Source organism: Lolium perenne, chromosome 7 (genome assembly GCF_019359855.2).
Source record: "Lolium perenne isolate Kyuss_39 chromosome 7, Kyuss_2.0, whole genome shotgun sequence".
Lineage (NCBI taxonomy): Eukaryota > Viridiplantae > Streptophyta > Magnoliopsida > Poales > Poaceae > Lolium > Lolium perenne.
The window spans coordinates 63753486-63780876 of NC_067250.2; the positions used below are offsets into that span (position 1 = coordinate 63753486).

Sequence of the window (27391 nt, forward strand, 5' to 3'; positions counted from 1 at the left end):
AACTTCCAACACCACCGTTGATTCGAGAAGATCTCTTTGTCGAACTAACATCTGAAGATCACTTATTGTAGACGGTGTCATCTCTATTAAGAAGGGTGGAGGAAAGAAGATAACTATTAAATCTCTAAAAAAAATATTTTATTAAAAACTTCACAACTAGATCGGGTTCTCTACCCCTTTCAACTCCGACGAGACTGACCAGAGAAGGGAAAACCATCTATGGAGTAGACGGAGGTGAAGGCAGCGCAAAGCTTACGAGGTGGAGGCGGTTCTGTTTCCGTATAGATGTGCAGCTAGGATGTTTTGTGAGCAAATCCACTCAATCAATAGCTCCTCTGGACTCACTCAATCCCCGGGGAATCGTCGCAGACCTCCAAATACTACCCAAATGTGCAGACATTCATATGTTTTTCGATAAAGGGAATATATTAATATCAGAAGATACCAGTTACACCCAACCTCTGCAATAACATAATATCCTAATAACATTACGGATGCACATGGCCAAAAAAAAGAAAAAGAAAACAAAGAAATAAAAGTCCCGCTACAGTATCTCAGCCCTTGCAACAGTAATACTACATCCACCACCAAGACAACACCTGAAATTCAGACTCTTCAAAAGCAACGCCTTTAAGAAGGGAACAGTGCATAAGCGCTGTCGTCGCTCGATCAAAGATCTTAGGTTTTCACCCTAAAGATGGTCTCCACTCTCAAAACAACCTTCAACAAGAACATTGCCAGGCACAACCAGTTAAGATTGGACCTTCGTTTTTCACCTGAAAGGAGTGCTGCCCCCCCCCCCCCCCCCCCCCCCAATTTTTATATCACTGTTGCAAAGCCCGGAACAGCAGGCAAGCCCCTCAACAACGCAAAGGCATTCATATGTTGGAGTAAACAAAGTGACAAACGACAAATGCTTTGTCATCTATTTCTACGCTAAAGCCTAAGTCTTTTGTAACAGCCTACATCAGAAAACGGAACAATGAGCAACCACGACATGGACAGACGGTAGACGCATGGATCATGCGAGTAGCATCTGGAGCAGCATCTCGTTCCACACGTCGATGGGGCCGGGCAGACACCAGTGCACGCAGTCGTTGTACAGCGTCACGTTCTCGTGCGCCCAGTGCCCGTACCGGCTCGGGTGCCCGTCCGGCCGGAGCACCATCGCCGCCGTCGTGTCCATCAGCATCAACCTCGCGCCGCTCCCAGTCCTCGTGGCCGCCTCCCGCGCCGCGCCGAGCTCCTCCACCTGCGCCGTGTAAAAGTCGAGGTCCAGCCCGGCCACGCTTGTCCCGTTGCTCGCGAACGGCCGCGTCCGCCGGCAGTCGCCGCCCTTGTCCCACTCCCCGCCCTCGAAGTGCGACGTCGGCGACACCGTCCGCACGATGGCCGTCCCGTTGAACCCCGGCAGGCTCGTGACCGCACGCAACGCCGTGCGGAACGCGACGCGCAGCGAGTGCCGCAGCGTGAGGTCCGGCACGCCCGGGACGAGGCAGTAGTGGCAGGCGACGACGCGGCCGGACTCGTAGAACAGGGAAGGCCTCGTGAACCAGTTGGCCGCCGAGATGACCACGTAGTCGGAGCCGGACACGAACGGCAGCCACGCCTCGTCCGGCTCGTCCAGGTACAGGTTCCACAGCCGGCCGCTGCCGTGGTCGGCGTCGGACAGGTTCGCCTTCACGAGGAACGGCGACCAGAAGACGGAGACGGTGAAGTTGTGCGACGCGTAGTGCAGCGTCCTGAATTCTTGGTTTTGGGTCGTGGAGATGTCCTTGGGGTACTCCACCTGCGAAGAAATCATGAAAATCAAATCTGACTCTTTAATCGATTCAAATTCCAAATGAATTTAAGCTATAGTAATTAAACTGGTGCATGATTACCTTGGTCAGGAGGCAGATGAGGGACTGCATGTGGTTCCTGGCCAGCGAGTCCCCGACGAACGCCATGGACCGGTCTCTCATAACATCCAGGAACCCCGCGGCGTCGAACCGGGGAAGCTCGCACCCCGCCGGCCGCCAGCGCCACCTGAGGAACCCGAGGTCCGGGCGGCCGTACTTCATGCAGTTCTGGTGCTCCTGGATCACCGGGCAGCTGAGGTTCGTGTAGTACGGCAGCGCACCGCCGTCGTCCGGCACCCACTCGCCCCGGAAAATGTCGCATGAATGCGGCACCCGGGCGACGGCGGGAGCGGTGTTCGCGGCTGGAGGAAGTCGAGAACCGGAAGGGATCGAGACGAAGCCGGCGGGGCCGTAGGCGTCGAAGAAAGAACGGCGGTAGGGCGTGGTGACGATGAAGAGGACGATGACGACCGCCGGGAGCGACACCGCCGTCGGGTTGACCAGCTGGAGCTTCTGCATTGGCCGAGCCAGGCAATGCAGATTTTGCAGCTGCTAGCTACGATACCACGAAGCTTCACTTGGAGATCGAAGCAGCAGCTAACAGTGGTGTTTGCGTTTACAGACAGAGGTGCGAGCTGCTGCTGCATGTTGGTCTCAGATTAATCCGAGGACAGCGACGGCATCACGTGGTGACAATGGTGAATTGTCCGTGGCTGGCGCATGTGATGGTACCTTGGTTTTTGGTTTAAGGAAAGAGCCGGCCGGCTAGCCCTCTGGATGCCTCTTTATCTTGAACCACGTACTGCTCCTGTTAGCCGGCCTCTCTCCATGCATCACGTGACGCTTTGTCCAGTGGAATGGATGATGCCACTGCTGCTCTTGTTTTCTTAATCCACCAGGGCTACCAATAAGTTACTGCTCTGTTTTGTCGAGTGGAATGGATTTGCTTAGTATACACCATTAGACTTGCATTGTGATCCTAGCATTCATTCGCGGGAAGAGTCTCATAATATCTTCCTATCTAATAATATATAGCTAAGGGAGGAATAATTCCCCGTTGATCAACGATTAGAATTGCATTGTGATTCGTGTTCTTGATTGCAAGTTGATTTGCAACTAAAAAAATCAGCTGCAACTTACAAGTAGGGTTGCAACTAAAAAGTTTCAATCGTAAATGATGTTGGAACTACGAAAAATGCCTCGGAACCATTAGATTTGCATCGCGGTCCGTGTTAATGTCGAGTTGCAACATGGATTGCGACTCGATGACATTATTCTACTGAAAAATAGTCACACGAAAACTAGTCACACCCTTAGTTTTCAGTCCATTTGGATTAAATCATGGTTTACCTAGACATGAGTTGCAACATAAAGTTTTCTTTTCTTTTAACTTTAGTGTATGAAATGCTGCATACAGCCTGCTTATGTGTTATTGCATGTTAGGTTTACGCATTATTATAACTCTTAAGTCATAAGAGGTCCATGTACCTTTTGGGAGGATGTGAAGGACCGTAGCTTGCACGTACACGACAATCATGAAGAAAAATGTATCATGGTGCCCCTGACCTGCGTGTTCTACAACACCTTGGCATCAATGTCATGTAAAGGGTAGCACACTCACCGTCGTGTTCGCCTAGGCATAATGATCCCAAGCACTTCCAAGCGCATGCGAGGGTGGCAGCTTCGGTCGTCTCCTGGAGCTCCCTCAGTGCGAGCCTAGCGCCAAATCCAGGGGATATATCCGCTGAGCGCTGGCCATCGGCTAGTGCTAAGTCTTCAACGATCAGGAACCTGATCTGCGTCCTTTTCGGATTCGCGGGTAGCCTGCCGCAGATGTACACGTCCTGCGATGCAGCGGCTTTTAGTGCATCTCTAGCCGTATTCTCCAAAGTGTTCCATAAAGCGTTCCGGATTGAGCGTTTGGGGGCATATATTCTTTGTGCCGCGTTTAGAGGGTGTCGCTGCCTAGCCGTGTTCCCTAAATGCACGCCCCCAAACTTGTTCGTGTGTCAATTGTTGAAATATTGGGCCCACTTTTAGTGGTCCATACTAGATTTCAGATTTCTCTATAAATCTCAAAGCCCACATAGTGACAGCCTTATGAGTTTGAGCTCAAGTTGGTGGTAGCTCAACAGGGAGTGGCAAGAGGTGGGAAGTTTAGTCCCACATGAAAAGTTGGGAGGAAGTTAGACCACCTTATAAGGTGGGTTGTTCCACCACTAGTAAGTGCGTAAGAATATGAGTGGTTCACGCGCGCTCCTCCTCCTCCTCCTCGCTCGTCTCAACTCGACACGACACGCGCCGCGCTCGTGGTGAGTGGATTGAGCCTCGAGCCGAGACTTTTCTTTCTTTTTGCAGTTCAGGAAAACGAATAGAGTCCTAGACGGACGTGTCGCAGTTAGTCGGTTCGGGTCTATCTGTAACCGACTCGAAACATGCGCGCTACATGGGCGTGCCCCACGTTGCCTAGGATTTCCTGAGCCTATATAATCTCCTGCCCGGCTACCGCAGAATCACATCTAATACACGAGTTAGGGTTTCCACCTCTCTCTGCTTGCGCCGCCATCGTAGCCCACTCCATCCCGCGCGCCGACGTGCATCGGCGAACGGGAGAGCTGGTCTCTGGAACCGCTCGTCCTTGCGATCCTGTACGGGAGAGGGCGAATTAGGTTTTTGGGAAGCGCTCTGCGCGACTGCTCAAGCTCTTCATCACGGGTCGCCTTCCGTCCAAGTCGGGCGGTGCTGCATACCGTCGTCTTCAACATCGTCTACTTCGACCCGTCGTTCCCGTCGTCAACAACATTGTCATCAACAACGTTACTGCTGCAACATCATCTGCTACACCTCCAACGCCACCTCCACCAGATCGGTACGTGCGACATATTTCGATCTGTTTAGTGATGGATGCTTTACCGTTTGTGCTGCTGCTACTCATGTTGATTAATGCATCTAGTATGTTCGAGTTTCACATGTTAGTAGTTGTTGTCATCATGCTTTATATTCTGGAATTAATCATGGAAATTGTGCCTAATTATCCAACATCAATGACGCGTTGGGCCCACAGCTTCCCGCCTCGCTTCTCGCTCTGTCCGGCGTCTCCGGAGCGTCCCCTGTGGAGTGGGGACGTGCTCGGGACGCCGGACAGCGTATAGGGCCACGCCGGACGGAAAGAGCCTTCGAGACGCCCGCGACTAGGGACGAAAAAATATACTGCGCGCCCCAAAAACCTTTGGAAAACGCTTTGGGGGATGCGGCTGGAGATGCTCTTAGCACTTGGCTATGCCTCCGCCTCTCCATATTTTCTACGTTGATTGTGCCCCATCCCTCAGAAAATTTCGGAGGTACGGATCTTGTTCTGCCATACATCCGTCGGATTATCTCGAAAAGACAACATAGAGCATTTATCCGTCCCATCGTGACCTTATGTATACTCCTTGTGTCAATAAATAAGTGTATATTTAGTTTTAACATTTGTCCACGAAAGAGTTCACTTCGATCTCTCTCGTTCCAATGAACATTAAAGTAGAAAAAATAATTCTCTCTCAGCACACGATGATACAAGAGGGAAGAGAGCGGGATAGGTAGGTAGGAAGCTGGGATAGGTAGGTAGGAAGTCGAAGGTCTCGGTTAGTTCATCCTCTATCCGAGAACCCCAGCAAGGGTTCTCCTCCCCATGCAATTATCCAGTTACCCCCAACATGAACGCAACACAGATCTGGTGTGCAAGATGTAGAGTTGTTAGCCTCTAGGCATCCTTAACCTGGGTACAAAATTTGTGGTGTTCTTGCGTGTTTTTTGTGTTCATCGAGTTCGTGGGAAAGAAACCTCGGAGGCGCTCGATATCCCCATGCCAAACAAATAAAGAGGGTATGCAATATCCCGGTGTCTGTGTTCCCGCACACGACACAACATAGCGTTCAACCACATAAAGTTCATTGTAAGAATCTTTGAGCGAAATGGTGAGCGCAAAGGAGGTTTCAGGTGAGAAGAGAGTCTAGTTTAGGGAGCAAACGAAAGATGGACTCTTGAAGAACAGTGAGGAGATACAAGGCACCTAGGAAGAAACTTCAGGACAGCCCTTAGTATTTGGCCCAGTTACGTAAAAAAATTAGCCCAAAGTCCGTTGGAGATACCCTTAGCTCCGTTCCAATGGCCAGCCCAACTTTTCTAAGGTCTAATTACGTGCCATATCTCCCCCTCAAAAAAAAAAAAGTTGCCATATCTGTGTAATTTGTATGCTGCACATTTATTTGAACGGAGCTGTCAAATCAAATTTGGCTGGCCAAATAATAGCAGAGCTCAATATTACGCATTTCAAATTTTCTTTGTCAGATGCATCTGATTGAGAAGCTGAGACTTCAGAAGCTGCTCGACATTACTGGTCCATAATTCAGTAGTAACTTCCCAATATCTTTACCGCACACACAATTTCTTTCTGTAAAGAAAGTAATCATCTGTCTGGGAGAAAACAACCTCAAATGAATCTAGTATGATAAACCATCCGTGATGATAGCTGCCGGGAAGATTCCCACGAACCACTGACTCCCACACATATATATATACACACACAAACACACTAAGAAGCTTATAAAAGGCACAAGAACCACCATACAGGCCTCAAGAGCTAGTAGAAGCTTTCAGCTGGCACATCATGGATTTGCTTGTTTACCTTCCTCTTCTTGCTTGCTCTCTCCTCCTCTTCCCTGTCATGCTGACTGTCGGCCGGGAGATAGCTGCCGACGCCTGTGCCTCCGAAATTAGTGGTATTCACTTGGTACTCAGTATTACTAGCAATCAAATTTCCTCTGTTCTCCAAGTTTGGCTTGGTGAAGTTTCCTCTGTTATGTGCAATTTAGTAGTACTTCTGATCATTCGCTTGCTACAGTTTTCATCTTGACATACCTTGTTGCTGCGTAGTACAATTTTATATAGTTTGAGCTTCCAAAAAACCGTCAACGGTAAGCAGAGCAATGGTTTGTTCAATCACCTGTTCTTAGATATAATTAGATTATCCAGCTTCTACATGCAGAGAACAAAATTGACTCAGTTGGTACGGGCTTAGTATTAGTTTGGACCTCAAATATCAACATCAACCAAAATAATCCGATAAGTTGATAGTAAACTATGCGTCGCTTTACTTAGTTCCACAGCTAGCAGAACAAGCGCAAAGAACTAAGACAACCATTATCGGTATGTGGCCAGATACAAGCAGTGATTGATATAACTGTAACGAATAGACATTTTCCGTGAAGCAATCCAACTCTCCCCCACCCGCAGCTGTGAAGAAATCAATTATAAGTTTGACGGGTTTCCTCTCGCGTTGGATTTTCTTTAATTTCGAAATGGAGGAAATATCGCTTCAGCTTCTGCATTCAAAGGATGCACATGGTTTTTTTATTAGATTATTCACGAAACCTTACAAGAAAAAATACGAAAGATCAAACTCGAAGCAATCTTACTATACCTACAGATCAAATTCGAAGCAACCTTACTATACCTACAGTGGGATGAAGAGGGTAACAATACATCAACTCAAATCATCCAAAACTAAATGCCTTCTCAGACCGCCTAATAGCATTCGAAGCAACCTTACTATACCTACAGTGGGATGAAGAGGGTAACAATACATCAACTCAAATCATCCAAAACTAAATGCCTTCTCAGACCGCCTAATAGCAGGTGAAAAACACATACAGTCAAACAGACTCTTAGCGCACGCCCACGCACACATCACATGGGGTTGCTCCCACGTCTTCCTCGACTTCATCTTCAAGAGAGATTAAGGCATTAACCTTGCAAGACCCACCATGACGCCAAACGGCTCCACCCTCCGCCATATCGTGCCTTAGCCTTTGTTCTCTTTGATCAACTCACGGTCTCGCGTTGGACTTTCTGTGCGATAGAATCCAGCCAAATGTTGTACTAGTATAATCCAACCCAACTGGTAAACTGTCGATACCTGATAAATAATCAGAATTCCACTAGGCCCAGTTTGCTCGTATATATTTGATAAAGCATCACGGGGCCCTGAAAAACTTATCAGCCACATGATGTTAGGCAGGATTCTCCTCCTTGCTAATCTGATGACAAGCCCCAATCATCATGTTCTAGATTCCACACACACCCCAAGGGATCGTGACTCTGTGCCAACTTATCCAAACACCAGCTGAAATAATCCGACGTCTCAGTCTTACGTACAGCCCGCTGATACCAAAAGAGTCAGGCCGGCTGCATGCACCACAACCAAGCAGAGTAGCAGATGGTGGCTTCGACACTGAATAATAATGCTTCTTCTCTTCTGCTGCTGCGTCCCTGTCACGTGGAACCAATCGACCGATGTCGCACCAGTCCCGCAATTCTGGGCACAATTATCAATGGCCGGCTCACGGCAACGAGCTGCTAGTCAAGTGGTTAGTACATCGCTGGGACACTACTTCCTTCTGAAAAGCAAATTATTGTAGAGTTGTCAAGGTGGAGGGGCCAATCACAGGATTTCTTGTGAACATTACAAGAGCGGAGTTGGGCAAATAGTCCACTGAAATATATGCTAGCATCTACAACATCAATCAAGTATATAAAGTACGAAAAATATGACGAAACAGGTGTGCTAACATGTACAAGAGTAGAGTTGGAAATTTTGAAAGACGTCTACAGTTTACCTCCTAATATCAGCGAAAGTGTTCGATTCTGCAGAAAGTGATGTTAGTAACCATACCTTGATTAATTCCGTGCAGGTTTCCAGCATCTGAACAGCACAGGGCTGCACCTGACGCTGCACCACCCGCAGAGCCCATGCTCGCCGGCACCACTGTCCAAGGACCTCCCTTTCTCCGCGGTCATCGCCCACGACGCTGCGCGCATCACCCGCCTCACCACCAACAACCCCTCCCGCCGCCCAACATCCCTCCACCGTGGCAACAAGCCCGTCAGCAACCAAGTCGATGACTCGCTCGCGGTCACCGTGCCGCTCACACCTGGCGCATCGGTCGGGGTGGGCAACTATGTGACCCGGCTGGGCCTTGGCACACCGACTACTTCCTACGCCATGGTCGTCGACACAGGGTCATCCCTCACGTGGCTCCAGTGCTCCCCCTGCATCGTGTCATGCCACCGGCAGACCGGCCAGCTCTACGATCCGCAGGCATCGAGCACCTACGCCTCCGTGCCATGCTCGTCAGCGCAGTGCAGCGAGCTCCAGGCCGCCACGTTTAACCCCTCCGCTTGCTCCAAATCTAACATCTGCATCTACCAGGCCAGCTACGGTGACGGTTCCTTCTCCATCGGCTACCTTAGCAAGGACACCGTCTCCCTTGGCGGCAGCAGCTTCCCCGGTTTCGTCTATGGCTGCGGCCAGGACAACGAAGGCCTCTTCGGCCAGTCCGCCGGGCTCATCGGCCTCGCCCGGAACAAGCTCTCTCTGCTTTACCAGCTCGCGCCAAGCATCGGCTCCTCGTTCTCCTACTGCCTCCCTACGTCGGCATCAGCTGGGTACCTGTCCATCGGGTCGTACAACCCAGGGCAGTATTTGTACACACCCATGGTGTCCAGCTCGCTTGACACCTCACTCTACTTCATCAACATCGCTGGGATGTCCGTTGGCGGCAACCCACTCGCTGTTTCTTCCTCGGAGTACAGCAGCCTGCCAACGATCATCGACTCTGGCACAGTGATCTCGCGGCTGCCTACGGCTGTATACACAGCACTGAGCAAAGCACTGGTCGCAGCCATGGGAGGAACGCCGCATGCCCCGGCCTACTCGATCCTGGATACGTGCTTCAAGGGCCAGGTCTCGAAGCTGCACTTGCCTGCGTTGGATTTGGCCTTCGCTGGCGGAGCAACACTGAAGCTAAAGCCGGGGAACGTGCTCATCGATGTCGACGATTCAACAACGTGCTTGGCGTTCGCGGCCACCGACGACACAGCGATCATCGGGAACACGCAGCAGCAGACGTTCAGTGTCATCTACGACGTCGCACAGTCCAGGATTGGCTTCGCAGCCGGCGGCTGCAGCTGAAGAATTGGCGTGAAATCAGAGCTTCTTGCAAATACAACAGTTACAACTACACAAAAGAAGATAAATACATAAGCTTTGGTGTGAAAGAAGAATGTTGCTCTAGCCTAAATGTTCATGCAAGTCACAAATGGAGGATAAATATGATGGTCATAAAGCAAGGGTGCATATCAAATGATATGCCAACCATAGGTAAACTGGACTGTTTGGTTTTCTTCTGTTCAGTACAACTGTACAAGTGCTTCAATTATTGTAAATGACTGAATATGCAAAAGTAGTGAAATGTGCCTGAAGATTTGTGTTTTACTTATGATTTGGTTAACTATGGTCTCGATTCATTCTGCATCTTTCCGCAATCATACGTTTTTCAAGAAAATGAGTAATCCGTAATACATAACAGAGGGAAACTAGGGTGTACAGGAAGGCAATACCTGATTTCAATTGGTTTGGATGCTGAAGACTCTGAAAATTGGTACATGATAGTTTCCGGTAGGCAAGACATGCCTGTAGGCATCAAAACTAGTACATTGGTTTCCGGTTGGCTTTTTCCTTAATACACAGTGCCATTCTCTTCTTCTGACAGAATTAACAGTGCTTGTACCATTTCACAGATAGTTTACACTGGTGGCACAAGGGATTCATGATCCGTTAATCTCTCACATGAAGAGCAATAAAAAATTAAGAAAAATATTGTGATCCAAGCAACTCATCCATTTGTGTGATCAAGAAATGCATTACATTTGACATAAGCAGTATGTCTTAATCATGGTTTGTGAATCAGCTCTTCAATGGACATATGTATAAGCAAGGTACATTTATTATCTCAGACTGTGTGTGGCAAATGCTTTTGAAAGCAAGCTACACATATTATCTCCGTTGGAACAGTACCATGTCTCCAAGTCTTCTCTGTAAGGGTACAGCCAATGTCAGGCTCTAGACTATGCACCTTCATAAAAAAGAGCAGCTTAAAATTATAACTGAGCTTATGCATGCAAGTTATTTATGGATTATACCAACAAAGAGTATATATCTTGTTATTATTTGGTAATGGCACAAAAACACACAAGGGAAAATTCAGAGGCCTCCCACGAAAATGACATGGTCTCAAAATTTAAAGGGTGTTCCTATCATGCGATTCTGGTGATGTAAAATGCTGCACGATGACCAATTCTACATGATTATGATGGATCTAAATGCTTTTAGCTGATGCAATCCATCTTTTGGACTAGAACCAACAATTAGCACTAGGAATCCTTTCGAGTCAGTTGGGAAGGCATCAACTTCAAGTAGACCTCTGGTAAAGTTCATACACCCCCAGCACAACTGAAAGGGACCATGGCAGTTGCATGTGGGGGTGTGGGGTAGTGGGCTAGTGGCAGTGGTGTTCATGATATCCTAATGGCTTTGGGGTTAGCTTTGTTTTGGAGTTGGCTCAGATATGAAAGGGTTCTTCAACACTGACAGGCGAATTATGGAAGGAGTACCCACCTAGAAACGACTACCTCTGTTCCAAAATATAAGACATTTTGGTAGGCTAATTTGGCCTACCAAAACATCTTATATTTAGAAATGGAGGCAGTAATGTTTACATGAATAATTTATGACATCATTCAATTTCTTATCATTTGATTGCTTCCATGCCGTTAGATTAGCTGGTGAAAGCTGCAGGAAATCAAAACTCCAATAGAAACAAGCATGTTCCCTAACAAAACATGTTAGCCAGTCCGTGTATCAATTTCTGATGTTGCCAAGTAAACGCTAAACATATCAATTCCGATAGTTATGAGATTTATGACACAAGCCCGCAAATCTTTCAACAGATTTCCCATACCCAAACCAATGTAGTGTACACGGTTCATGTTCAGAGCAAACTTTGAAAGAGGCAACATTGCACAGACCCACCTGTACCACGAGTTGGATGAACCGCGTTTCTGGTAACTCATTATTAGTTTCCAGTTGAGTAGTGTCAAGTTAGGAAGTCAAACACAATTTCCCATCCATCTTGGGCACATAAGTTGGTAGTTCCTTAGGCTGGTTGCGACACTACTTATGTCATGAGATCAATCGAGCTGTGTTAACTTGTCATGTATTGCTCTTTGTTCACCAGAAGTATCTACGCTATTTAATTGTTGCTCACATTTACTTTGATGCTACATGAATATCATATATCCTGAATTCAAGGAAAAAAATGTTGTCACACTTTTAGTGACTTGACAACGTTATTTGCCAATCCGAGATCAGTGGTGTAATTGGCTCATTTCCAAAAGGTATGTGCTATTGGAAATGCCTACCATTTATTCCGAAATTAATTTTATGTTGGGAATGAAAGAAAGCTGTGACCTGTCCACAGTGATGCATTGTACCAACTACAGGCTGCAAGGCCATGGTAGCCAGTACGTTCTATTGTTGTTAGCGGTATTCCAATACGTTTTTCCTCTCAAACATGAGCTTTCAGTGTTACTTGTGCATTTTTATTTTATGTTTCAACTTCTTCATTTAGGGATTGTATCATTTGTTCCTGCAGGTAGCTAGTCGGCTGATAAGCAATTTAGCATGAGTTCAACAAGATTGTCGTCATGTAACTTTTGTAGGATTTTTGGACATCAGGGCCAGCACATTCAGGACTGCCGTAAGGAAAACAATAAGTAGTCCAAACTGTATCTGGTGAGTAAAAGGTATCAAATATATGTAAAAAAAATTATCTACCATATAATCATGGTTTGCGGTTTTGTGCAGTTGAAAGTATCTTGAGGACTAGAATATTACTTTATATTAGTAACTAATAATAATCTTACAATACTACATTTCGATCTAAAAGCATCCAAATTCCTATGTTACTATGATCTAATTCATGGAGAGCTAGGAAGCTTACATGTTTCCATTTGAGCAGATCCTTCTCCAAAAGACACCCAAGTTGATTTTCACTAGTGATGATCCAAGGAAGCTCATTTCTGATGAAAGCTGCAAACACAACTCATCTCGGCCGACACAAGCATCCAAAGCTCATGTTGCGTCAAAATGCTGCTGACTCTGAACTTCAGTATCTCTCATTGCAACTCTTAGAGCTCAGTCTATGACAGGTGGGGTACACTGCTAGAGAAGACCGAATGCTTGCCACACCCTGTCTACCAAAAATTTGGGAAAGTGATGGCAAACCAGATGCACTCAGATTTAGGGCAGTATCAAATCTCCATTGTGAAAGGATCTGTGCCAAGGTGCCAATTGATCAAGAAGATTCATTCAGTATCTGAGCTAGATGTGAGATCATCACCATCAGTGTCTTCGTTACTGATCTCCTCAGCAATAGCCCCCTCACGTTTCTTAAATAATTCAACATGCTTCTGGTAATCTTCAAGCTCCTTCTCCAGCTGCTCAATAAATTTACTGGTATGTTCAAGAGATTGTTCATACCTATATTTCTCCAAAGCCTATGTAATACAGATAAACAATGTCAGTCAGCTGAACCTATCAAATGAATATGGCAAAATTGGCTTCAGTAGTAATGATTACCTTCTGCTTGGACAGAGTATCAGGAGGCGACATAACCTTCGGTTGCACATAATTTTTCCCACGATAGAAGATAATCGTATTATCTGGTTTAATATCTATGACAGTCCCCTTGCTGAGCCTGGCCAGCTCCTCGGCGTACTCGTACACCTGGCCAGGCCGGCAGGGCTTACAAACCACCTTCATGGTCTCGTGCCTCTTCCAGTGGAGGTGCATGTTGAGGACCACGCCGCCAAACACCCCTCGCCTCCCGACGGGGACGTAGTTCTTTTTCTTCTCCCCGGTTCGCTTGAGGTAAAACTTCTCCTCCTCGGTCAGAATCTCGGGGTCGTGGACCGGCGCCGGACCCCTACAGGGCGCCTCGTACTTCCGGAGCTTCTCGATCAGCCACTCCTCTTTCCTCTTCGCCTGGACCGGATCCACATTGAGAAGAGCAGATTTACAATGCGGCATTTCGGCATTTCTCTCAATTCAAACTGAAGAATGGTAAGGGTGAAGGGAGGGGGGGAAACCTTGTCGAGCTTGTATCTGATCCGGACCTCGGGGTTGGGCGACTTCATCTTCTTCTTGGCCTTGAGGCGGAACCACTTGAGCTGGTTCACCTTGGACTTCTTCGACATCTTCTGCTTCTTCTCCCCCTGCGGTTGCGTCGTGCGCGGTTCGTCTCCGGCCGAGAAGCGCGCGAAGCCGCCGTCCGTGTCCAGCGTCACCGCCGTGCTCCCGTGCCTCGCCGGGGAATGTCTCCGCGCAGCTGTCGCGAATCCAGCAGCAGCACGGGAACGCTCGAGCAGTGCGCCGAGGCGTGGGGAACTGATGGCGATTGGACCGTCGAGAGGAGGCGAGGCGACGAACCGTAGGGAGCGTAGACCCGCGGCGGCGGGTTGCAGAGTCCTTCGGCGGCGAAGGAGCAGCCGGGGCAGGATGGACGCCATCGCGACGGCGCCGGAGGAATGGGGGCGGCGCTCAACTCCGGCCGCCGGAGACGTGTAAGGGTTTTAGGCAGGCCGACTGAGTCTTTTCCTCAGTTTGGCTGGGCTACCGGGCCGCTCCATGGGATGGTTATTCTAGGGTGGGCCGTTGCGTCGCCGAAGGAAACCGGTGATGGCCCAGTGGCAATTTTGCTATGGCCGCCGACAACTCCCGCCATTTCCCTCCCCTAGCCGAGACACCACCGCGACTCCCATGGCGTTGAGAAAGTATGTTGCTCCCGAGAGGCGGTGGACGGGCCGCCAAATAAGAAGGGAAAGCCCGAAAAAGAGTGGCCGGAGGGAATGACCAACACCAAGTGGGCCTTCGACCTCCAGCGCCGGTAGGTGGAGAAAGCCAGCCGCCGGCGGAGGGAGCTGAAGACAAGGGAGCAAAAGGCGTTGGCGGCGGAGGCGATGCAGGTGGCCAGGATGCAGAGGGCCGCAACCATGGCGGGGATGGGGGCCGCCTCCCCAATATGTGTCCACCACGTGGGGGAGTCAAGGTAGCGTCTTGTTGCCCTCGCCATGAAGCGCGTCGTCAGCGCCAGGGCCTATGTTCCAAGAAAGCAAAGCTAACAACACGCAGCACCTCTCTCATTTCTCGGGTGGTTTCAACCCGAATATCCTCACCACCGGCGACCTTAACATTGTCTTCGATAGCTCACCTGAGCTCCACCGAGTGCACATCAGCGGTATTGCGCCTCCTCAGCACGGCTTCCCACAGTTTGCCGCAAGCAGCATCAGCCACGACGCGCATGGAATGTTTAGCGGAATGTCGGGTGACTCCATCATGGCCGACATCATCAACATCGGTGTGGGGCAGCCCTCCTTCGTTCAACCCTCCTTCACGTAGCAGGAATCTGAGGCGTACGGCGACAAGGATGACGATGATGAGCCTTGGGAAAACACCGCGTACACCTACGCAGAGGCCGACAAAGAGGAGGCAGAGGGTGTGCACGTTGATGGTCGACACAACCGTCATGGGCGACGACGTTAAGGTGTGGTGCGCCGAACAGCGCGCCATGATGCTGGCCGAGAGGAGAGCTCCACCAGTGACTGATACGTCTCCGACGTATCGATAATTTCTTATGTTCCATGCCACATTATTGATGATATCTACATGTTTTATGCACACTTTATGTCATATTCGTGCATTTTCTGGAACTAACCTATTAACAAGATGCCGAAGTGCCAGTTGCTGTTTTCTGTTGTTTTTCGTTTCAGAAATCCTAGTAAGGAAATATTCTCGGAATTGGACGAAATCAACGTCCAGGGTCCTATTTTGCCACGAAGCTTCCAGAAGACCGAAGAGTCAACGGAGTGGGGCCACGAGGTGGCCAGGAGGGCAGGCGGCGCGGCCCCACCCTTGGCCGCGCCGCCCTGTCTCCTGGGCCCCTCGCGTCGCCCCCTGACCTACCCTTCCGCCTACTTAAAGTCTTCGTCGCGAAACCCCCAGTACCGAGAGCCACGATACGGAAAACCTTCCAGAGACGCCGCCGCCGCCAATCCCATCTCGGGGGATTCAGGAGATCGCCTCCGGCACCCTGCCGGAGAGGGGAATCATCTCCCGGAGGACTCTACGCCGCCATGGTCGCCTCCGGAGTGATGAGTGAGTAGTTCACCCCTGGACTATGGGTCCATAGCAGTAGCTAGATGGTTGTCTTCTCCTCATTGTGCTTAATTGTCGGGTCTTGTGAGATGCCGAACATGATCAAGATCATCTATCTGTAATTCTATATGTTGTGTTTGTTGGGATCCGATGAATAGAGAATACTTGTTATGTTGATTATCAATTTATATCTATGTGTTGTTTATGATCTTGCATGCTCTCCGTTACTAGTAGATGCTCTGGCCAAGTAGATGCTTGTAACTCCAAGAGGGAGTATTTATGCTCGATAGTGGGTTCATGTCTCCGTGAATGCAGGGAAGTGGCCAGAAATCTCTAAGATTATAGATGTCTTTGTTGCCACTAGGGATAAAACATTGGTGCTATGTTCGAGGATGTAGTTACCGATTACATTACGCGCAATACTTAATGCAATTGTCTGTTGTTAGCAACTTAATACGGAAGGGGTTCGGATGATAACTTTGAAGGTGGACTTTTTAGGCATAGATGCATCTTTGGATAGCGGTCTATGTACTTTGTCGTAATGCCCAATTAAATCTCACTATACTCATCATAATATGTATGTGCATGGTCATGCCCTCTTTATTTGTCAATTGCCCAACTGTAATTTGTTCACCCAACATGCTGTTTATCTTATGGGAGAGACACCTCTAGTGAACTGTGGACCCCGGTCCAATTCTCTTTACTGAAATACAATCTACTGCAATACTATTCTACTGTTTTCTGCAAACAATCATCTTCCACACTATACATCTAATCCTTTGTTACAGCAAGCCGGTGAGATTGACAACCTCGCTGTTTCGTTGGGGCAAAGTACTTGGTTTGTGTTGTGCAGGTTCCACGTTGGTGCCGGAATCCCTGGTGTTGCGCCGCACTACATCTCGCCGCCATCAACCTTCAACGTGCTTCTTGGCTCCTACTGGTTCGATAAACCTTGGTTTCATCTTGAGGGAAAACTTGCCGCTGTACGCATCACACCTTCCTCTTGGGGTTCCCAACGGACGTGTACTGTACACGCCATCAAGCAATTTTTCTGGCGCCGTTGCCGGGGAGATCAAGACACGCTGCAAGGGGAGTCTCCACATCCTAATCTCTTTACTTTGTTTTTGTCTTGCTTAGTTTTATTTACTACTTTGTTTGCTGCACTAAATCAAAATACAAAAAAATTAGTTGCTAGTTTTACTTTATTTACTATCTTGTTTGCTATATCAAAAACACAAAAAAATTAGTTACTTGCATTTACTTTATCTAGATTGTTTTATTTACTATTGCTAAAATGAGTAATTCTGAAGTTGAAGTTCGTTCGTTTAAGCAACAAGGGGAGAATGTTTAAGAGATGCTTGGTATAGAATTAGTAATGCCCATAATAGGTGCACTAAGAAACACTCCACCACTATTTTACTCAGGAATTTTTATGTTGGTATCTCTAGCTGGAATAGGTATGTTCTTGATTGTCTCGCGGGAGGTAACTTCCTAAGTACTCCTGCATTAGAAGCTAGCTGCATTATTGAGAGTCTATTTGGAATACCCCCTGTTGATGAAGTTAAAATTGAAATCTCTCTTGAAGATGTTATGAAAAAATTGGAAACCATAGAGAAAAATTTTCCAAGTATTGAAACTAAATTGGAAATGTTACTTGATAAAACTGATGAACTTGATAAATCCTTAGGAGGAATTGATGAAAGAATTAGTGTCCTAGGAACTTGTGTTGTCCATGATAATCAAACCAATAGGATTGGCGAACTTGAAAAAGCTATGGGAACCTTGAGTTCAACCTTTTCTTCTCTTAAATATAAGGAGAAAGCTTATGTGGGTAAGGAGCAAAAGTTTATGTATGTCTCTAAAGTGCCTAAACCAAAGAAGTATTATTATAGGCCTGAAATCGACAAAGCCCTTAGTACCACTACGGATGGGGGAGCTTATGATAACGATGCTCCGTCTCTTGATAATACTTGATACACACTTTCTGCGCCTAGCTGAAAGGCGTTAAAGAAAAGTGCTTATGGGAGACAACCCATGTTTTTACTACAGTACCTTGTTTTTATTTTGTGTCTTGGAAGTTGTTTACTACTGTAGCAACCTCTCCTTATCTTAGTTTAGTGTTTTGTTGTGCCAAGTAAAGTCGTTGATAGTAAAGTTCATACTAGATTTGGATTACTGCGCAGAAACAGATTTCTTTGCTGTCACGAATCTGGGCAAAATTCTCTGTAGGTAACTCAGAAAATTATGCCAATTTACGTGAGTGATCCTCAGATATGTACGCAACTTTCATTCAATTTGAGCATTTTCATTTGAGCAAGTCTGGTGCCTCAATAAAATTCCTCAATACGAACTGTTTTGTTTTGACAGATTCTGTCTTTTATTTCGCATTGCCTGTTTTGTTATGTTCGATGGATATTTCGATTCCATTGACTTTCTGTAGCTTTGTGCAATGTCCAGAAGTGTTAAGAATGATTATGTCACCTCTGAACATGTATATTTTGATTGTGCACTAACCCTCTAATGAGTTGTTCTAAGTTTGGTGTGGAGGAAGTTTTCAAGGATCAAGAGAGGGAGATGATACAACATGATCAAGGAGAGTGAAAGCTCTAAGCTTGGGGATGCCCCGGTGGTTCACCCCTGCATATATCAAGAAGACTCAAGCGTCTAAGCTTGGGGATGCCCAAGGCATCCCCTTCTTCATCGACAACATTATCAGGTTCCTCCCCTGAAACTATATTTTTATTCCATCACATCTTATGTGCTTTGCTTGGAGCGTCGGTTTGTTTTTGTTTTTGTTTTGTTTGAATAAAATGGATCCTAGCATTCTTTGTGTGGGAGAGAGACACGCTCCGCTATTGCATATGGACAAGTATGTCCTTAGGCTTTACTCATAGTATTCATGGCGAAGTTTCTTCTTCGTTAAATTGTTATATGGTTGGAATTGGAAAATGATACATGTAGTAATTGCTATAATGTCTTGGATAATGTGATACTTGGCAATTGTTGTGCTCATGTTTAAGCTCTTGCATCATATACTTTGCACCTATTAATGAAGAAATACATAGAGCATGCTAAAATTTGGTTTGCATATTTGGTCTCTCTAAGGTCTAGATAATTTCTAGTATTGAGTTTGAACAACAAGGAAGACGGTGTAGAGTCTTATAATGTTTTCAATATGTCTTTTATGTGAGTTTTGCTGCACCGGTTCATCCCTGTGTTTGTTTCAAATAAGCCTTGCTAGCCTAAACCTTGTATCGAGAGGGAATACTTCTCATGCATCCAAATACTTGAGCCAACCACTATGCCATTTGTGTCCACCATACCTACCTACTACATGGTATTTCTCCGCCATTCCAAAGTAAATTGCTTGAGTGCTACCTTTAAATTTCCATTCTTCAGCTTTACAGTATATAGCTCATGGGACAAATAGCCTAAAAACTATTGTGGTATTGAATATGTACTTATGCACTTTATCTCTTATTAAGTTGCTTGTTGTGCGATAACCATGTTCCTAGGGATGCCATCAACTACTCTTTGTTGAATATCATGTGAGTTGCTATGCATGTTCGTCTTGTCTGAAGTAAGGGCGATCTACCACCTTATGGTTAGAGCGTGCATATTGTTAGAGAAGAACATTGGGCCGCTAACTAAAGCCATGATCCATGGTGGAAGTTTCAGTTTTGGACATATATCCTCAATCTCATATGAGAAAATTAATTGTTGCTACATGCTTATGCATAAAAGAGGAGTCCATTATCTGTTGTCTATGTTGTCCCGGTATGGATGTCTAAGTTGAGAATAATCAATAGCGAGAAATCCAATGTGAGCTTTCTCCTTAGACCTTTGTACAGGCGGCATAGAGGTACCCCTTTGTGACACTTGGTTAAAACATGCGCATTGCGATAATCCCGGTAGTCCAAGCTAATTAGGACAAGGTGCGGGCACTATTAGTATACTATGCATGGCTTGTAAGATATAATTTACATGATACATATGCTTTATTACTACCGTTGACAAAATTGTTTCTTGTTTTCAAAATCAAAGCTCTAGCACAAATATAGCAATCGATGCTTTCCTCTTTGAAGGACCATTCTTTTACTTTTATTGTTGAGTCAGTTCACCTATTTCTCTCCACCTCAAGAAGCAAACACTTGTGTGAACTGTGCATTGATTCCTACATACTTGCATATTGCACTTATTATATTACTCTATGTTGACAATATCCATGAGATATACATGTTACAAGTTGAAAACAACCGCTGAAACTTAATCTTCCTTTGTGTTGCTTCAATGCCTCTACTTTGAATTATTGCTTTATGAGTTAACTCTTATGCAAGACTTATTGATGCTTGTCTTGAAGTACTATTCATGAAAAGTCTTTGCTATATGATTCACTTGTTTACTCATGTCATATACATTGTTTTCATCGCTGCATTCACTACATATGCTTACAAATAGTATGATCAAGGTTATGATGGCATGTCACTCCAGAAATTATCTTTGTTTATCGTTTACCTGCTCGGGACGAGCAGAAACTAAGCTTGGGGATGCTGATACGTCTCCGACGTATCGATAATTTCTTATGTTCCATGCCACATTATTGATGATATCTACATGTTTTATGCACACTTTATGTCATATTCGTGCATTTTCTGGAACTAACCTATTAACAAGATGCCGAAGTGTCAGTTGCTGTTTTCTGCTGTTTTTGGTTTCAGAAATCCTAGTAAGGAAATATACTCGGAATTGGACGAAATCAACGCCCAGGGTCCTATTTTGCCACGAAGCTTCCAGAAGACCGAAGAGTCAACGGAGTGGGGCCACGAGGTGGCCAGGAGGCAGGCGGCGCGGCCCCACCCTTGGCCGCGCCGCCCTGTCTCCTGGGCCCCTCGCGTCGCCCCCTGACCTACCCTTCCGCCTACTTAAAGCCTTCGTCGCGAAACCCCCAGTACCGAGAGCCACGATACGGAAAACCTTCCAGAGACACCGCCGCCGCCAATCCCATCTCGGGGGATTCAGGAGATCGCCTCCGGCACCCTGCCGGAGAGGGGAATCATCTCCCGGAGGACTCTACGCCGCCATGGTCGCCTCCGGAGTGATGAGTGAGTAGTTCACCCCTGGACTATGGGTCCATAGCCGTAGCTAGATGGTTGTCTTCTCCTCATTGTGCTTAATTGTCGGGTCTTGTGAGCTGCCGAACATGATCAAGATCATCTATCTGTAATTCTATATGTTGTGTTTGTTGGGATCCGATGAATAGAGAATACTTGTTATGTTGATTATCAATTTATATCTATGTGTTGTTTATGATCTTGCATGCTCTCCGTTACTAGTAGATGCTCTGGCCAAGTAGATGCTTGTAACTCCAAGAGGGAGTATTTATGCTTGATAGTGGGTTCATGTCTCCGTGAATCTGGGGAAGTGACAGAAATCTCTAAGATTATGGATGTGCTGTTGCCACTAGGGATAAAACATTGGTGCTATTTTCGAGGATGTAGTTACTGATTACATTACGCGCAATACTTAATGCAATTGTCTGTTGTTAGCAACTTAATACTGGAAGGGGTTCGGATGATAACCTGAAGGTGGACTTTTTAGGCATAGATGCATGCTGGATAGCGGTCTATGTACTTTGTCGTAATGCCCAATTAAATCTCACTATACTCATCATAATATGTATGTGCATGGTCATGCCCTCTTTATTTGTCAATTGCCCAACTGTAATTTGTTCACCCAACATGCTGTTTATCTTATGGGAGAGACACCTCTAGTGAACTGTGGACCCCGGTCCAATTCTCTTTACTGAAATACAATCTCTTGCAATCTTGTTCTCGCATTTTTCTGCAAACAATCATCTTCCACACTATACATCTAATCCTTTGTTACAGCAAGCCGGTGAGATTGACAACCTCGCTGTTTTGTTGGGGCAAAGTACTTGGTTTGTGTTGTGCAGGTTCCACGTTGGTGCCGGAATCCCTGGTGTTGCGCCGCACTACATCTCGCCGCCATCAACCTTCAACGTGCTTCTTGGCTCCTACTGGTTCGATAAACCTTGGTTTCATACTGAGGGAAAACTTGCCGCTGTACGCATCACACCTTCCTCTTGGGGTTCCCAACGGACGTGTGCTGTACACGCCATCAGTGACCCAGCCAACCACACTGCACCACGGGTGACCTCGACTCTATCGGTAACAAAGGCACCGCCTGCAAACGAGGCAATACCAGCGATGCCTACTACACCATCGGTGGCCCCGAAAGAGGCGCCTTCCACCCTGGTGGATGATCTCGCCCTTTGATTTATGTGGCTATGTAATACCGGTATGGTGCGCCTTTTTTTGTTCACTAGACATTGATTTGAAGCGATTTATCGTCTATACTAATATTGGTTTGTAGGCGTCAAAACTATGTGATCGGCGATCTATTGCATGTTTGAATTTGTATTTATTTGGGGGTCGGGTCGCTTCCCCCCCCCCCCCCCCCACACACACACAAACAAACAAGGCCATGCGTCGATTATGGGGGAGGGCAAGTGGAGATGCTCTTCTTATACACCGGGATTGTGTCGCATACCTCTTTAACACTAGCGATATTATAGTGGGCCTGGCCCAATAACGGAGATGTCTTCATTGTTTCCTCTTCTCGTTTTTGGTCGATTTTTTCCGATGGTTTTCTCCCGGTTTAACGCTTTTATTGTTCGAGTTTAGGTTTTCATTCAGTTTTCCACCAACCATTGTTTTTCTCTTTGGATTTTAATCACTCGGTTTTCCATTCATGACTTGTTTTTCTTTATTTTTTTTGTTGTTATTTTTTTGCTTTATCTTTTTAAAATGTTTATATTTTAAAAATGTTTTAGATTTAGTTTTTTTAAATGTTCCCATTTAAAATTATTTTTAGATTAAACAAATATTTCGAATTTGAAAATATTTAGAATTTAGAAAGTCTCTAGATTTGAAGTAAATGTTCATATTATAAAACGTGCTTAGTTTTAAAAATATTTCAGATTAAAAAATAATTTTTTAAAACGTTCAACTTTTTCAAAATATCCAGTTTTAAAAAATGTTTTGATTAAAAAAATATTTTAGATTGGAAAAATGCTTAGAATTGGAGAATATTCAACTTCTGAAAAGTGTCCAGATTTGAAGAAACTGTTCATTTTTTCAAATATGTTCATATTTTGAAAATTATATAATCTTCAAAAAAAATAGTGAACCATTGGAAAAGTCATAATTTTGGAATATGTTTAGATTGTGAAAAATATGCAGATTTTTAAAATATTCAGATTTAGAAAACAAAAAGGGAAACATTAAAAAAAAAGGAAAATCGGATCCTCTATGTGCGATGGAAGAATGTAGGTCCAGATCCAGTTAACGTACAGGTAAAGGAAGTGGACTAAAATTTCCAACTAACACACCGGAAAATGGCTAACGAAAAAATTATGTACTGTAGTTTTTTTTTTGCTAATAGGACACTGGCATTAGAAGAAACATCGAACAATACAAAGCAGTCAAAAAACCGAAAATTACAACGAGATCCTTGAGAAGCCCTTCATCTTCAACCTCTAGACCGTGTCGACGGCGCGCCGCCGCAGCCACTCCTCCCTGAGTCGTCCTGACGTTGTTGGTTGCAGACGGGAAGTCACCGAACGGGTCGAAAAGACCACGTCTGTCCCGGAAACGAAGAAGTAGGATGAACTGCCGATGAAGCTCCTTGATGATCCGAAGATCCCCACAGCCAGACGAAATCCTCAAAGACCACATCACACCCACAAGCTTCTCGACATCGTCGTCAAGATGGGTTGAAGCCGGGAAAACATTATTGCACGAGACGCCACCACCACCCGAGCGCCGCTCCTACAAACAGAAACCCTAAAGACGGGGAATGAAGCCCCAAAAACTAGGAAACGGAGCCCTCCCGCCGACAAGAGCCGCGATCCGCCACACCTCCATGGCCCGAAGGCCACAGAGGCGGCCAGATCGGAGGCGGCCACCGACGGGAGGCAGAGGAACCCTAATCTTCTTAGGAGCGAAGGGTACGGACGCAACTTTTGTTTTAACTAACTTAAAACTTGCGGTACAACTTGATAATTATGTACTTTAGTTGATATGAAGAGAAATTATCATGTTAATAACAACGTACTAATTGTGCCTAATACTATACTCCCTCCGTCCCGGTTCACACGACTCAGTTTGAAAAAACATTTGTCCCATATTAGATGGTACTCGCTAATGCAAATTAACCTGAAATATGAGAACATTTACACATAATTAATCATGTTATTATTACTTTTACACAATACTACACAGTAGGTATACAATACTTTTTGTACAGTTGACGTGTCAAACACCCTACGCTTACAACAATATAGGCTAGTAGCTGAGGCTGATTTGACCAAACAAGCTAATTACAACTTCGATCGCAATCTAGTGCTTATATGCACTAGATTGTGGCAAGTAGGGAGTACTATATATACAGGGTGGCGATGTGCTACAGCACTACGTACAGCAGAGCGAGCACGGTGAAACAGGTGTCGCGGTCAGACGGTCACGCCCACTTGGCCATGACTGACATGCCGCCGGCGCCGAGGAGGACGGCGAGGAAGCAGACGAGTTGGAGCCTGGCGCTGGCCTGCAGCTTGGGCCCCATGAACTCGGCGGCGAGAAGCTCGACGAGGGCCATGTAGTGGAGCAGCCCGGCGGAGACGGCGTTGAGCAGGCCGACGACGATGAGCGCAGTGGGGCTGTTGTCCCTGTACACCTTGGTGAGCGCCAGGCCGAGCACGATCCCAAACGGCGTGGTGGTGGAGAAGAAGAAGACGAGGCCGGACTTCATCCTGGCGCCGTACTCGGCCTGGAGGATGCAGCCGCCGAGGCCCATGCCCTCGAACATCTGGTGGAAGCACATGGCCGCCACCAGCGGCCGGATGGTGCACACGCTCTGCGACGCCCCCATGCCCAGCCCGATCACCACGGAGTGCACCACGATGCCCATCTCTAGAACCTGCACGCTCGTCAGTGCATGCATCATTAGAACACAAACTAGAGGTGCCATGCGTAAGTTACATTCTTAATTATTGAGCTCGATTTCCTTAAGAGAAAATCACTCAAGTGATGAATCATGAATGTACACAGATCTATCTGGATCATCATACGATACAAACTGAACAGTGAAGATTAATCAATCAGTTTTACTTGGGGACAAACATATGACACAGCTGTCACAGTGTCACATAGGCTTCAAGTAAAAGAGATCAACCAGCCGTGCTTAATTATCTAGTAGGATACACGAATATGCAAGATGAAACAAAAGGAAATAAATGAACTACAAACTGAAGTCAAACATGCAACTCATTGCTTAACCCCCGCACACACAAAAAAACTAAGTTAACTAAAGTACTAAAGCTATCATTTGATCCAAGTGTTCATATATTAAAGTATTAGGTTGGTAGACAAATGAAAGATTACACGGCGTAGTTTGACTCCATTAGCGACCTATAGTTGCGACAAAACAAATATACAATCATTAGCTTGTCGCGCCCACAGTTACTCTCCCGGTACATAAAATTTTGTAATAAATCACTCCCCATATAAAAAATGATTTATTACTTAAAAGGTTTAAGTATTGCACCGATTTCTGCATAACTAAGATGCACAGACTCTTAACAAGTCTAGGAAAAAAACAAGTGAATATGGAATTAGTTGATTCCCTACTCTAGTTATTGGAAACATAAAATAAAAAGTTAGATAATTGTGCAGCGTGTTACCAGTGGCGGAGCCACGTACAAGCTGTGTAGTCAGCTGACTACACAGTTTTTGATGTATACAAGCAGAAATAAGACAGAAATTAATGAAAATTTCATAGAAATACATGTATTTGACTACATAATTTTGAAGTGACTACACAAGTTTAAAGTTCTGGCTCCGCCACTGCGTGTTACCCAAACTTCTGCATTTACATGTTTTATATTTCTCAAATTGTAATTATTTCAAAAAAAATGATTTTCTAATAATTGAAATATCTGAAACTTTTTAAGTGATTTTTTTGGAAGTTCCAAAATTTCCAAAATTGAAGTTCTAAAAGTCTCAAATTTCTAATTTTTAAAAAAGATTCGGAAGTTTGAAATTTCTGAAAGTGACAACTCGATTTTCCAATAGTTGGTATACCTTGTTTTCTGAAAGTTTCCGAAAAAGAAAGTTTGACCATACGTTGACTATGTGAAAGAGGAAAGAAACACCTTTCGGAAAGAAACGGCCGGCCAGTCGATCTGGCTGTGGTGACGCAAATTAGTCTTGCCCAACAGTAGTTGTAAGAAGCACACTGATCAGTGACATGAAAAAGATCAAACAGAACTAATAATTGGGAGGTCCAGGGAGCGTAATGGCAAGTGTAACACAAGATTACCTGAACGACAACGCGGTTCCGTCGCAGCTGCATCTGGCCGGCCTCTGCGTCGTCGGGCTTGGCCAACGCCATGCCGTGGCCGTGGCCATGTCCATGCCCATGTCCGTGCCAGTTTCCTCCCTGCTCCGGGCTATGCTCCGGGCTCTCGTGGTCGGCGACTGCGGCGGTACTACCACGGCCGGCGCCGCCCTTGTTCCGGTTGTAGAAGGTGAGCATGAGCGAGTCGACCATGAGCGTGAACAGGGCGGCGAGCATGGCGACGAAGGCCGTGAAGGGGAACTCCCCCCAGGGCTTCACGGGGAGGCAGGGGGAGGAGAGGCTGTTGAAGGAGTCAGGCAGCACGTGCATGTATCCGGTGCCGAGTATGACCCCCGACGCGAAGGCCTTGACGACGGAGAAGAGGCTGCGGTCGGGCTGCAGCGCCGGCACGGACCTGGCGAGGAGCGGCAGGCACACGCCGACCACGCTCGAGAACAGGATGGTCGGGATGGCGATGAGCTTAAGACGCAGCGCCTTGGGCACGTTGTGGCATGCGTCGGGCGCCGCCGCCGGGTCGTCGCACAGGCCGTCCTCGGGCGCCTTCTGCGCGTGGGCGAGGAGGGGAGAGGAGGAGCAGACGATGACGATCAGGAGGGCCAGCGCACGGGCTTGGGACGGCGGCGCCATTGCTTGATCTTGGCTTGGCTGAGGTTGTTGTACGTAGCTAGCTGGGAGGGAGGGAGTGACTTAGCTTGCTTAGTGAGCAGCTATCTCTCTCTCTTACTACTGCTGCAAGGCTCGTTGTTGGGTACTTGTCCGGTTGTACTGGTGCTTTTTGAGCTTGTGAGGTGAGCGGGTTTATATAGGATTTGAATTGAGTTTGATTGAGCCCAGTATGATCTTGCGTCCGGCCCAGCGACAAAAATAGTTTTTGTAGTGAAAAGCAAAATTGAAGTACACTAGCTCTAGACCGACATGCCACAAAACGTGACACATATTTTCTGAAGATTACTAACATCAAGATGTGTGACACACTAACCCAAGAACCAGTACGGCCCGAATCATGCTGCTTTCCCAG

At 46.4% G+C, this 27391-nt stretch overlaps 4 protein-coding genes across 7 annotated transcripts; 1 reads left to right on the forward strand and 3 right to left on the reverse strand.

Moving 5' to 3' along the window:
• Positions 1-870: 870 nt before the first annotated feature.
• Positions 871-2731, reverse strand: LOC127317276 (protein trichome birefringence-like 21). Its single transcript, XM_051347806.2, has 2 exons — positions 1884-2731; positions 871-1789 (listed from the first exon to the last, which is right to left on the reverse strand). The coding sequence occupies exons 1-2, from the start codon at positions 2358-2360 to the stop codon at positions 1022-1024; spliced, it is 1245 nt and encodes a 414-aa protein (XP_051203766.1). The 5' UTR covers positions 2361-2731; the 3' UTR covers positions 871-1021.
• Positions 2732-6421: 3690 nt separating this feature from the next.
• LOC127317274 (aspartyl protease family protein At5g10770) lies at positions 6422-10158 on the forward strand. Its single transcript, XM_051347801.2, has 2 exons — positions 6422-6604; positions 8576-10158. Exons 1-2 carry the CDS (start codon positions 6493-6495, stop codon positions 9853-9855), a joined length of 1392 nt encoding a protein of 463 aa, XP_051203761.1. The 5' UTR covers positions 6422-6492; the 3' UTR covers positions 9856-10158.
• Positions 7297-14403, reverse strand: LOC127317275 (uncharacterized CRM domain-containing protein At3g25440, chloroplastic). 4 transcript variants are annotated; one of them, XM_071824641.1, is made up of 5 exons: positions 13872-14403; positions 13363-13767; positions 12725-13280; positions 10284-10473; positions 7297-9901 (listed from the first exon to the last, which is right to left on the reverse strand). In XM_071824641.1, exons 1-3 carry the CDS (start codon positions 14289-14291, stop codon positions 13089-13091), a joined length of 1017 nt encoding a protein of 338 aa, XP_071680742.1. In that variant the 5' UTR covers positions 14292-14403; the 3' UTR covers positions 7297-9901; positions 10284-10473; positions 12725-13088. The 4 variants fall into 4 exon arrangements, with proteins under 4 accessions (XP_071680742.1, XP_051203765.1, XP_051203763.1 ...); XM_051347805.2 differs by lacking the exon at positions 10284-10473 and having other exon boundaries at positions 7297-9851; XM_051347803.2 differs by lacking the exon at positions 7297-9901 and having other exon boundaries at positions 10336-10758.
• A 9816-nt stretch (positions 14404-24219) lies between these two features.
• On the reverse strand, positions 24220-27126 carry LOC127317273 (fe(2+) transport protein 1). Its single transcript, XM_051347800.2, has 2 exons — positions 26335-27126; positions 24220-24933 (listed from the first exon to the last, which is right to left on the reverse strand). Exons 1-2 carry the CDS (start codon positions 26998-27000, stop codon positions 24478-24480), a joined length of 1122 nt encoding a protein of 373 aa, XP_051203760.1. The 5' UTR covers positions 27001-27126; the 3' UTR covers positions 24220-24477.
• Between the last annotated feature and the right edge of the window lie 265 nt (positions 27127-27391).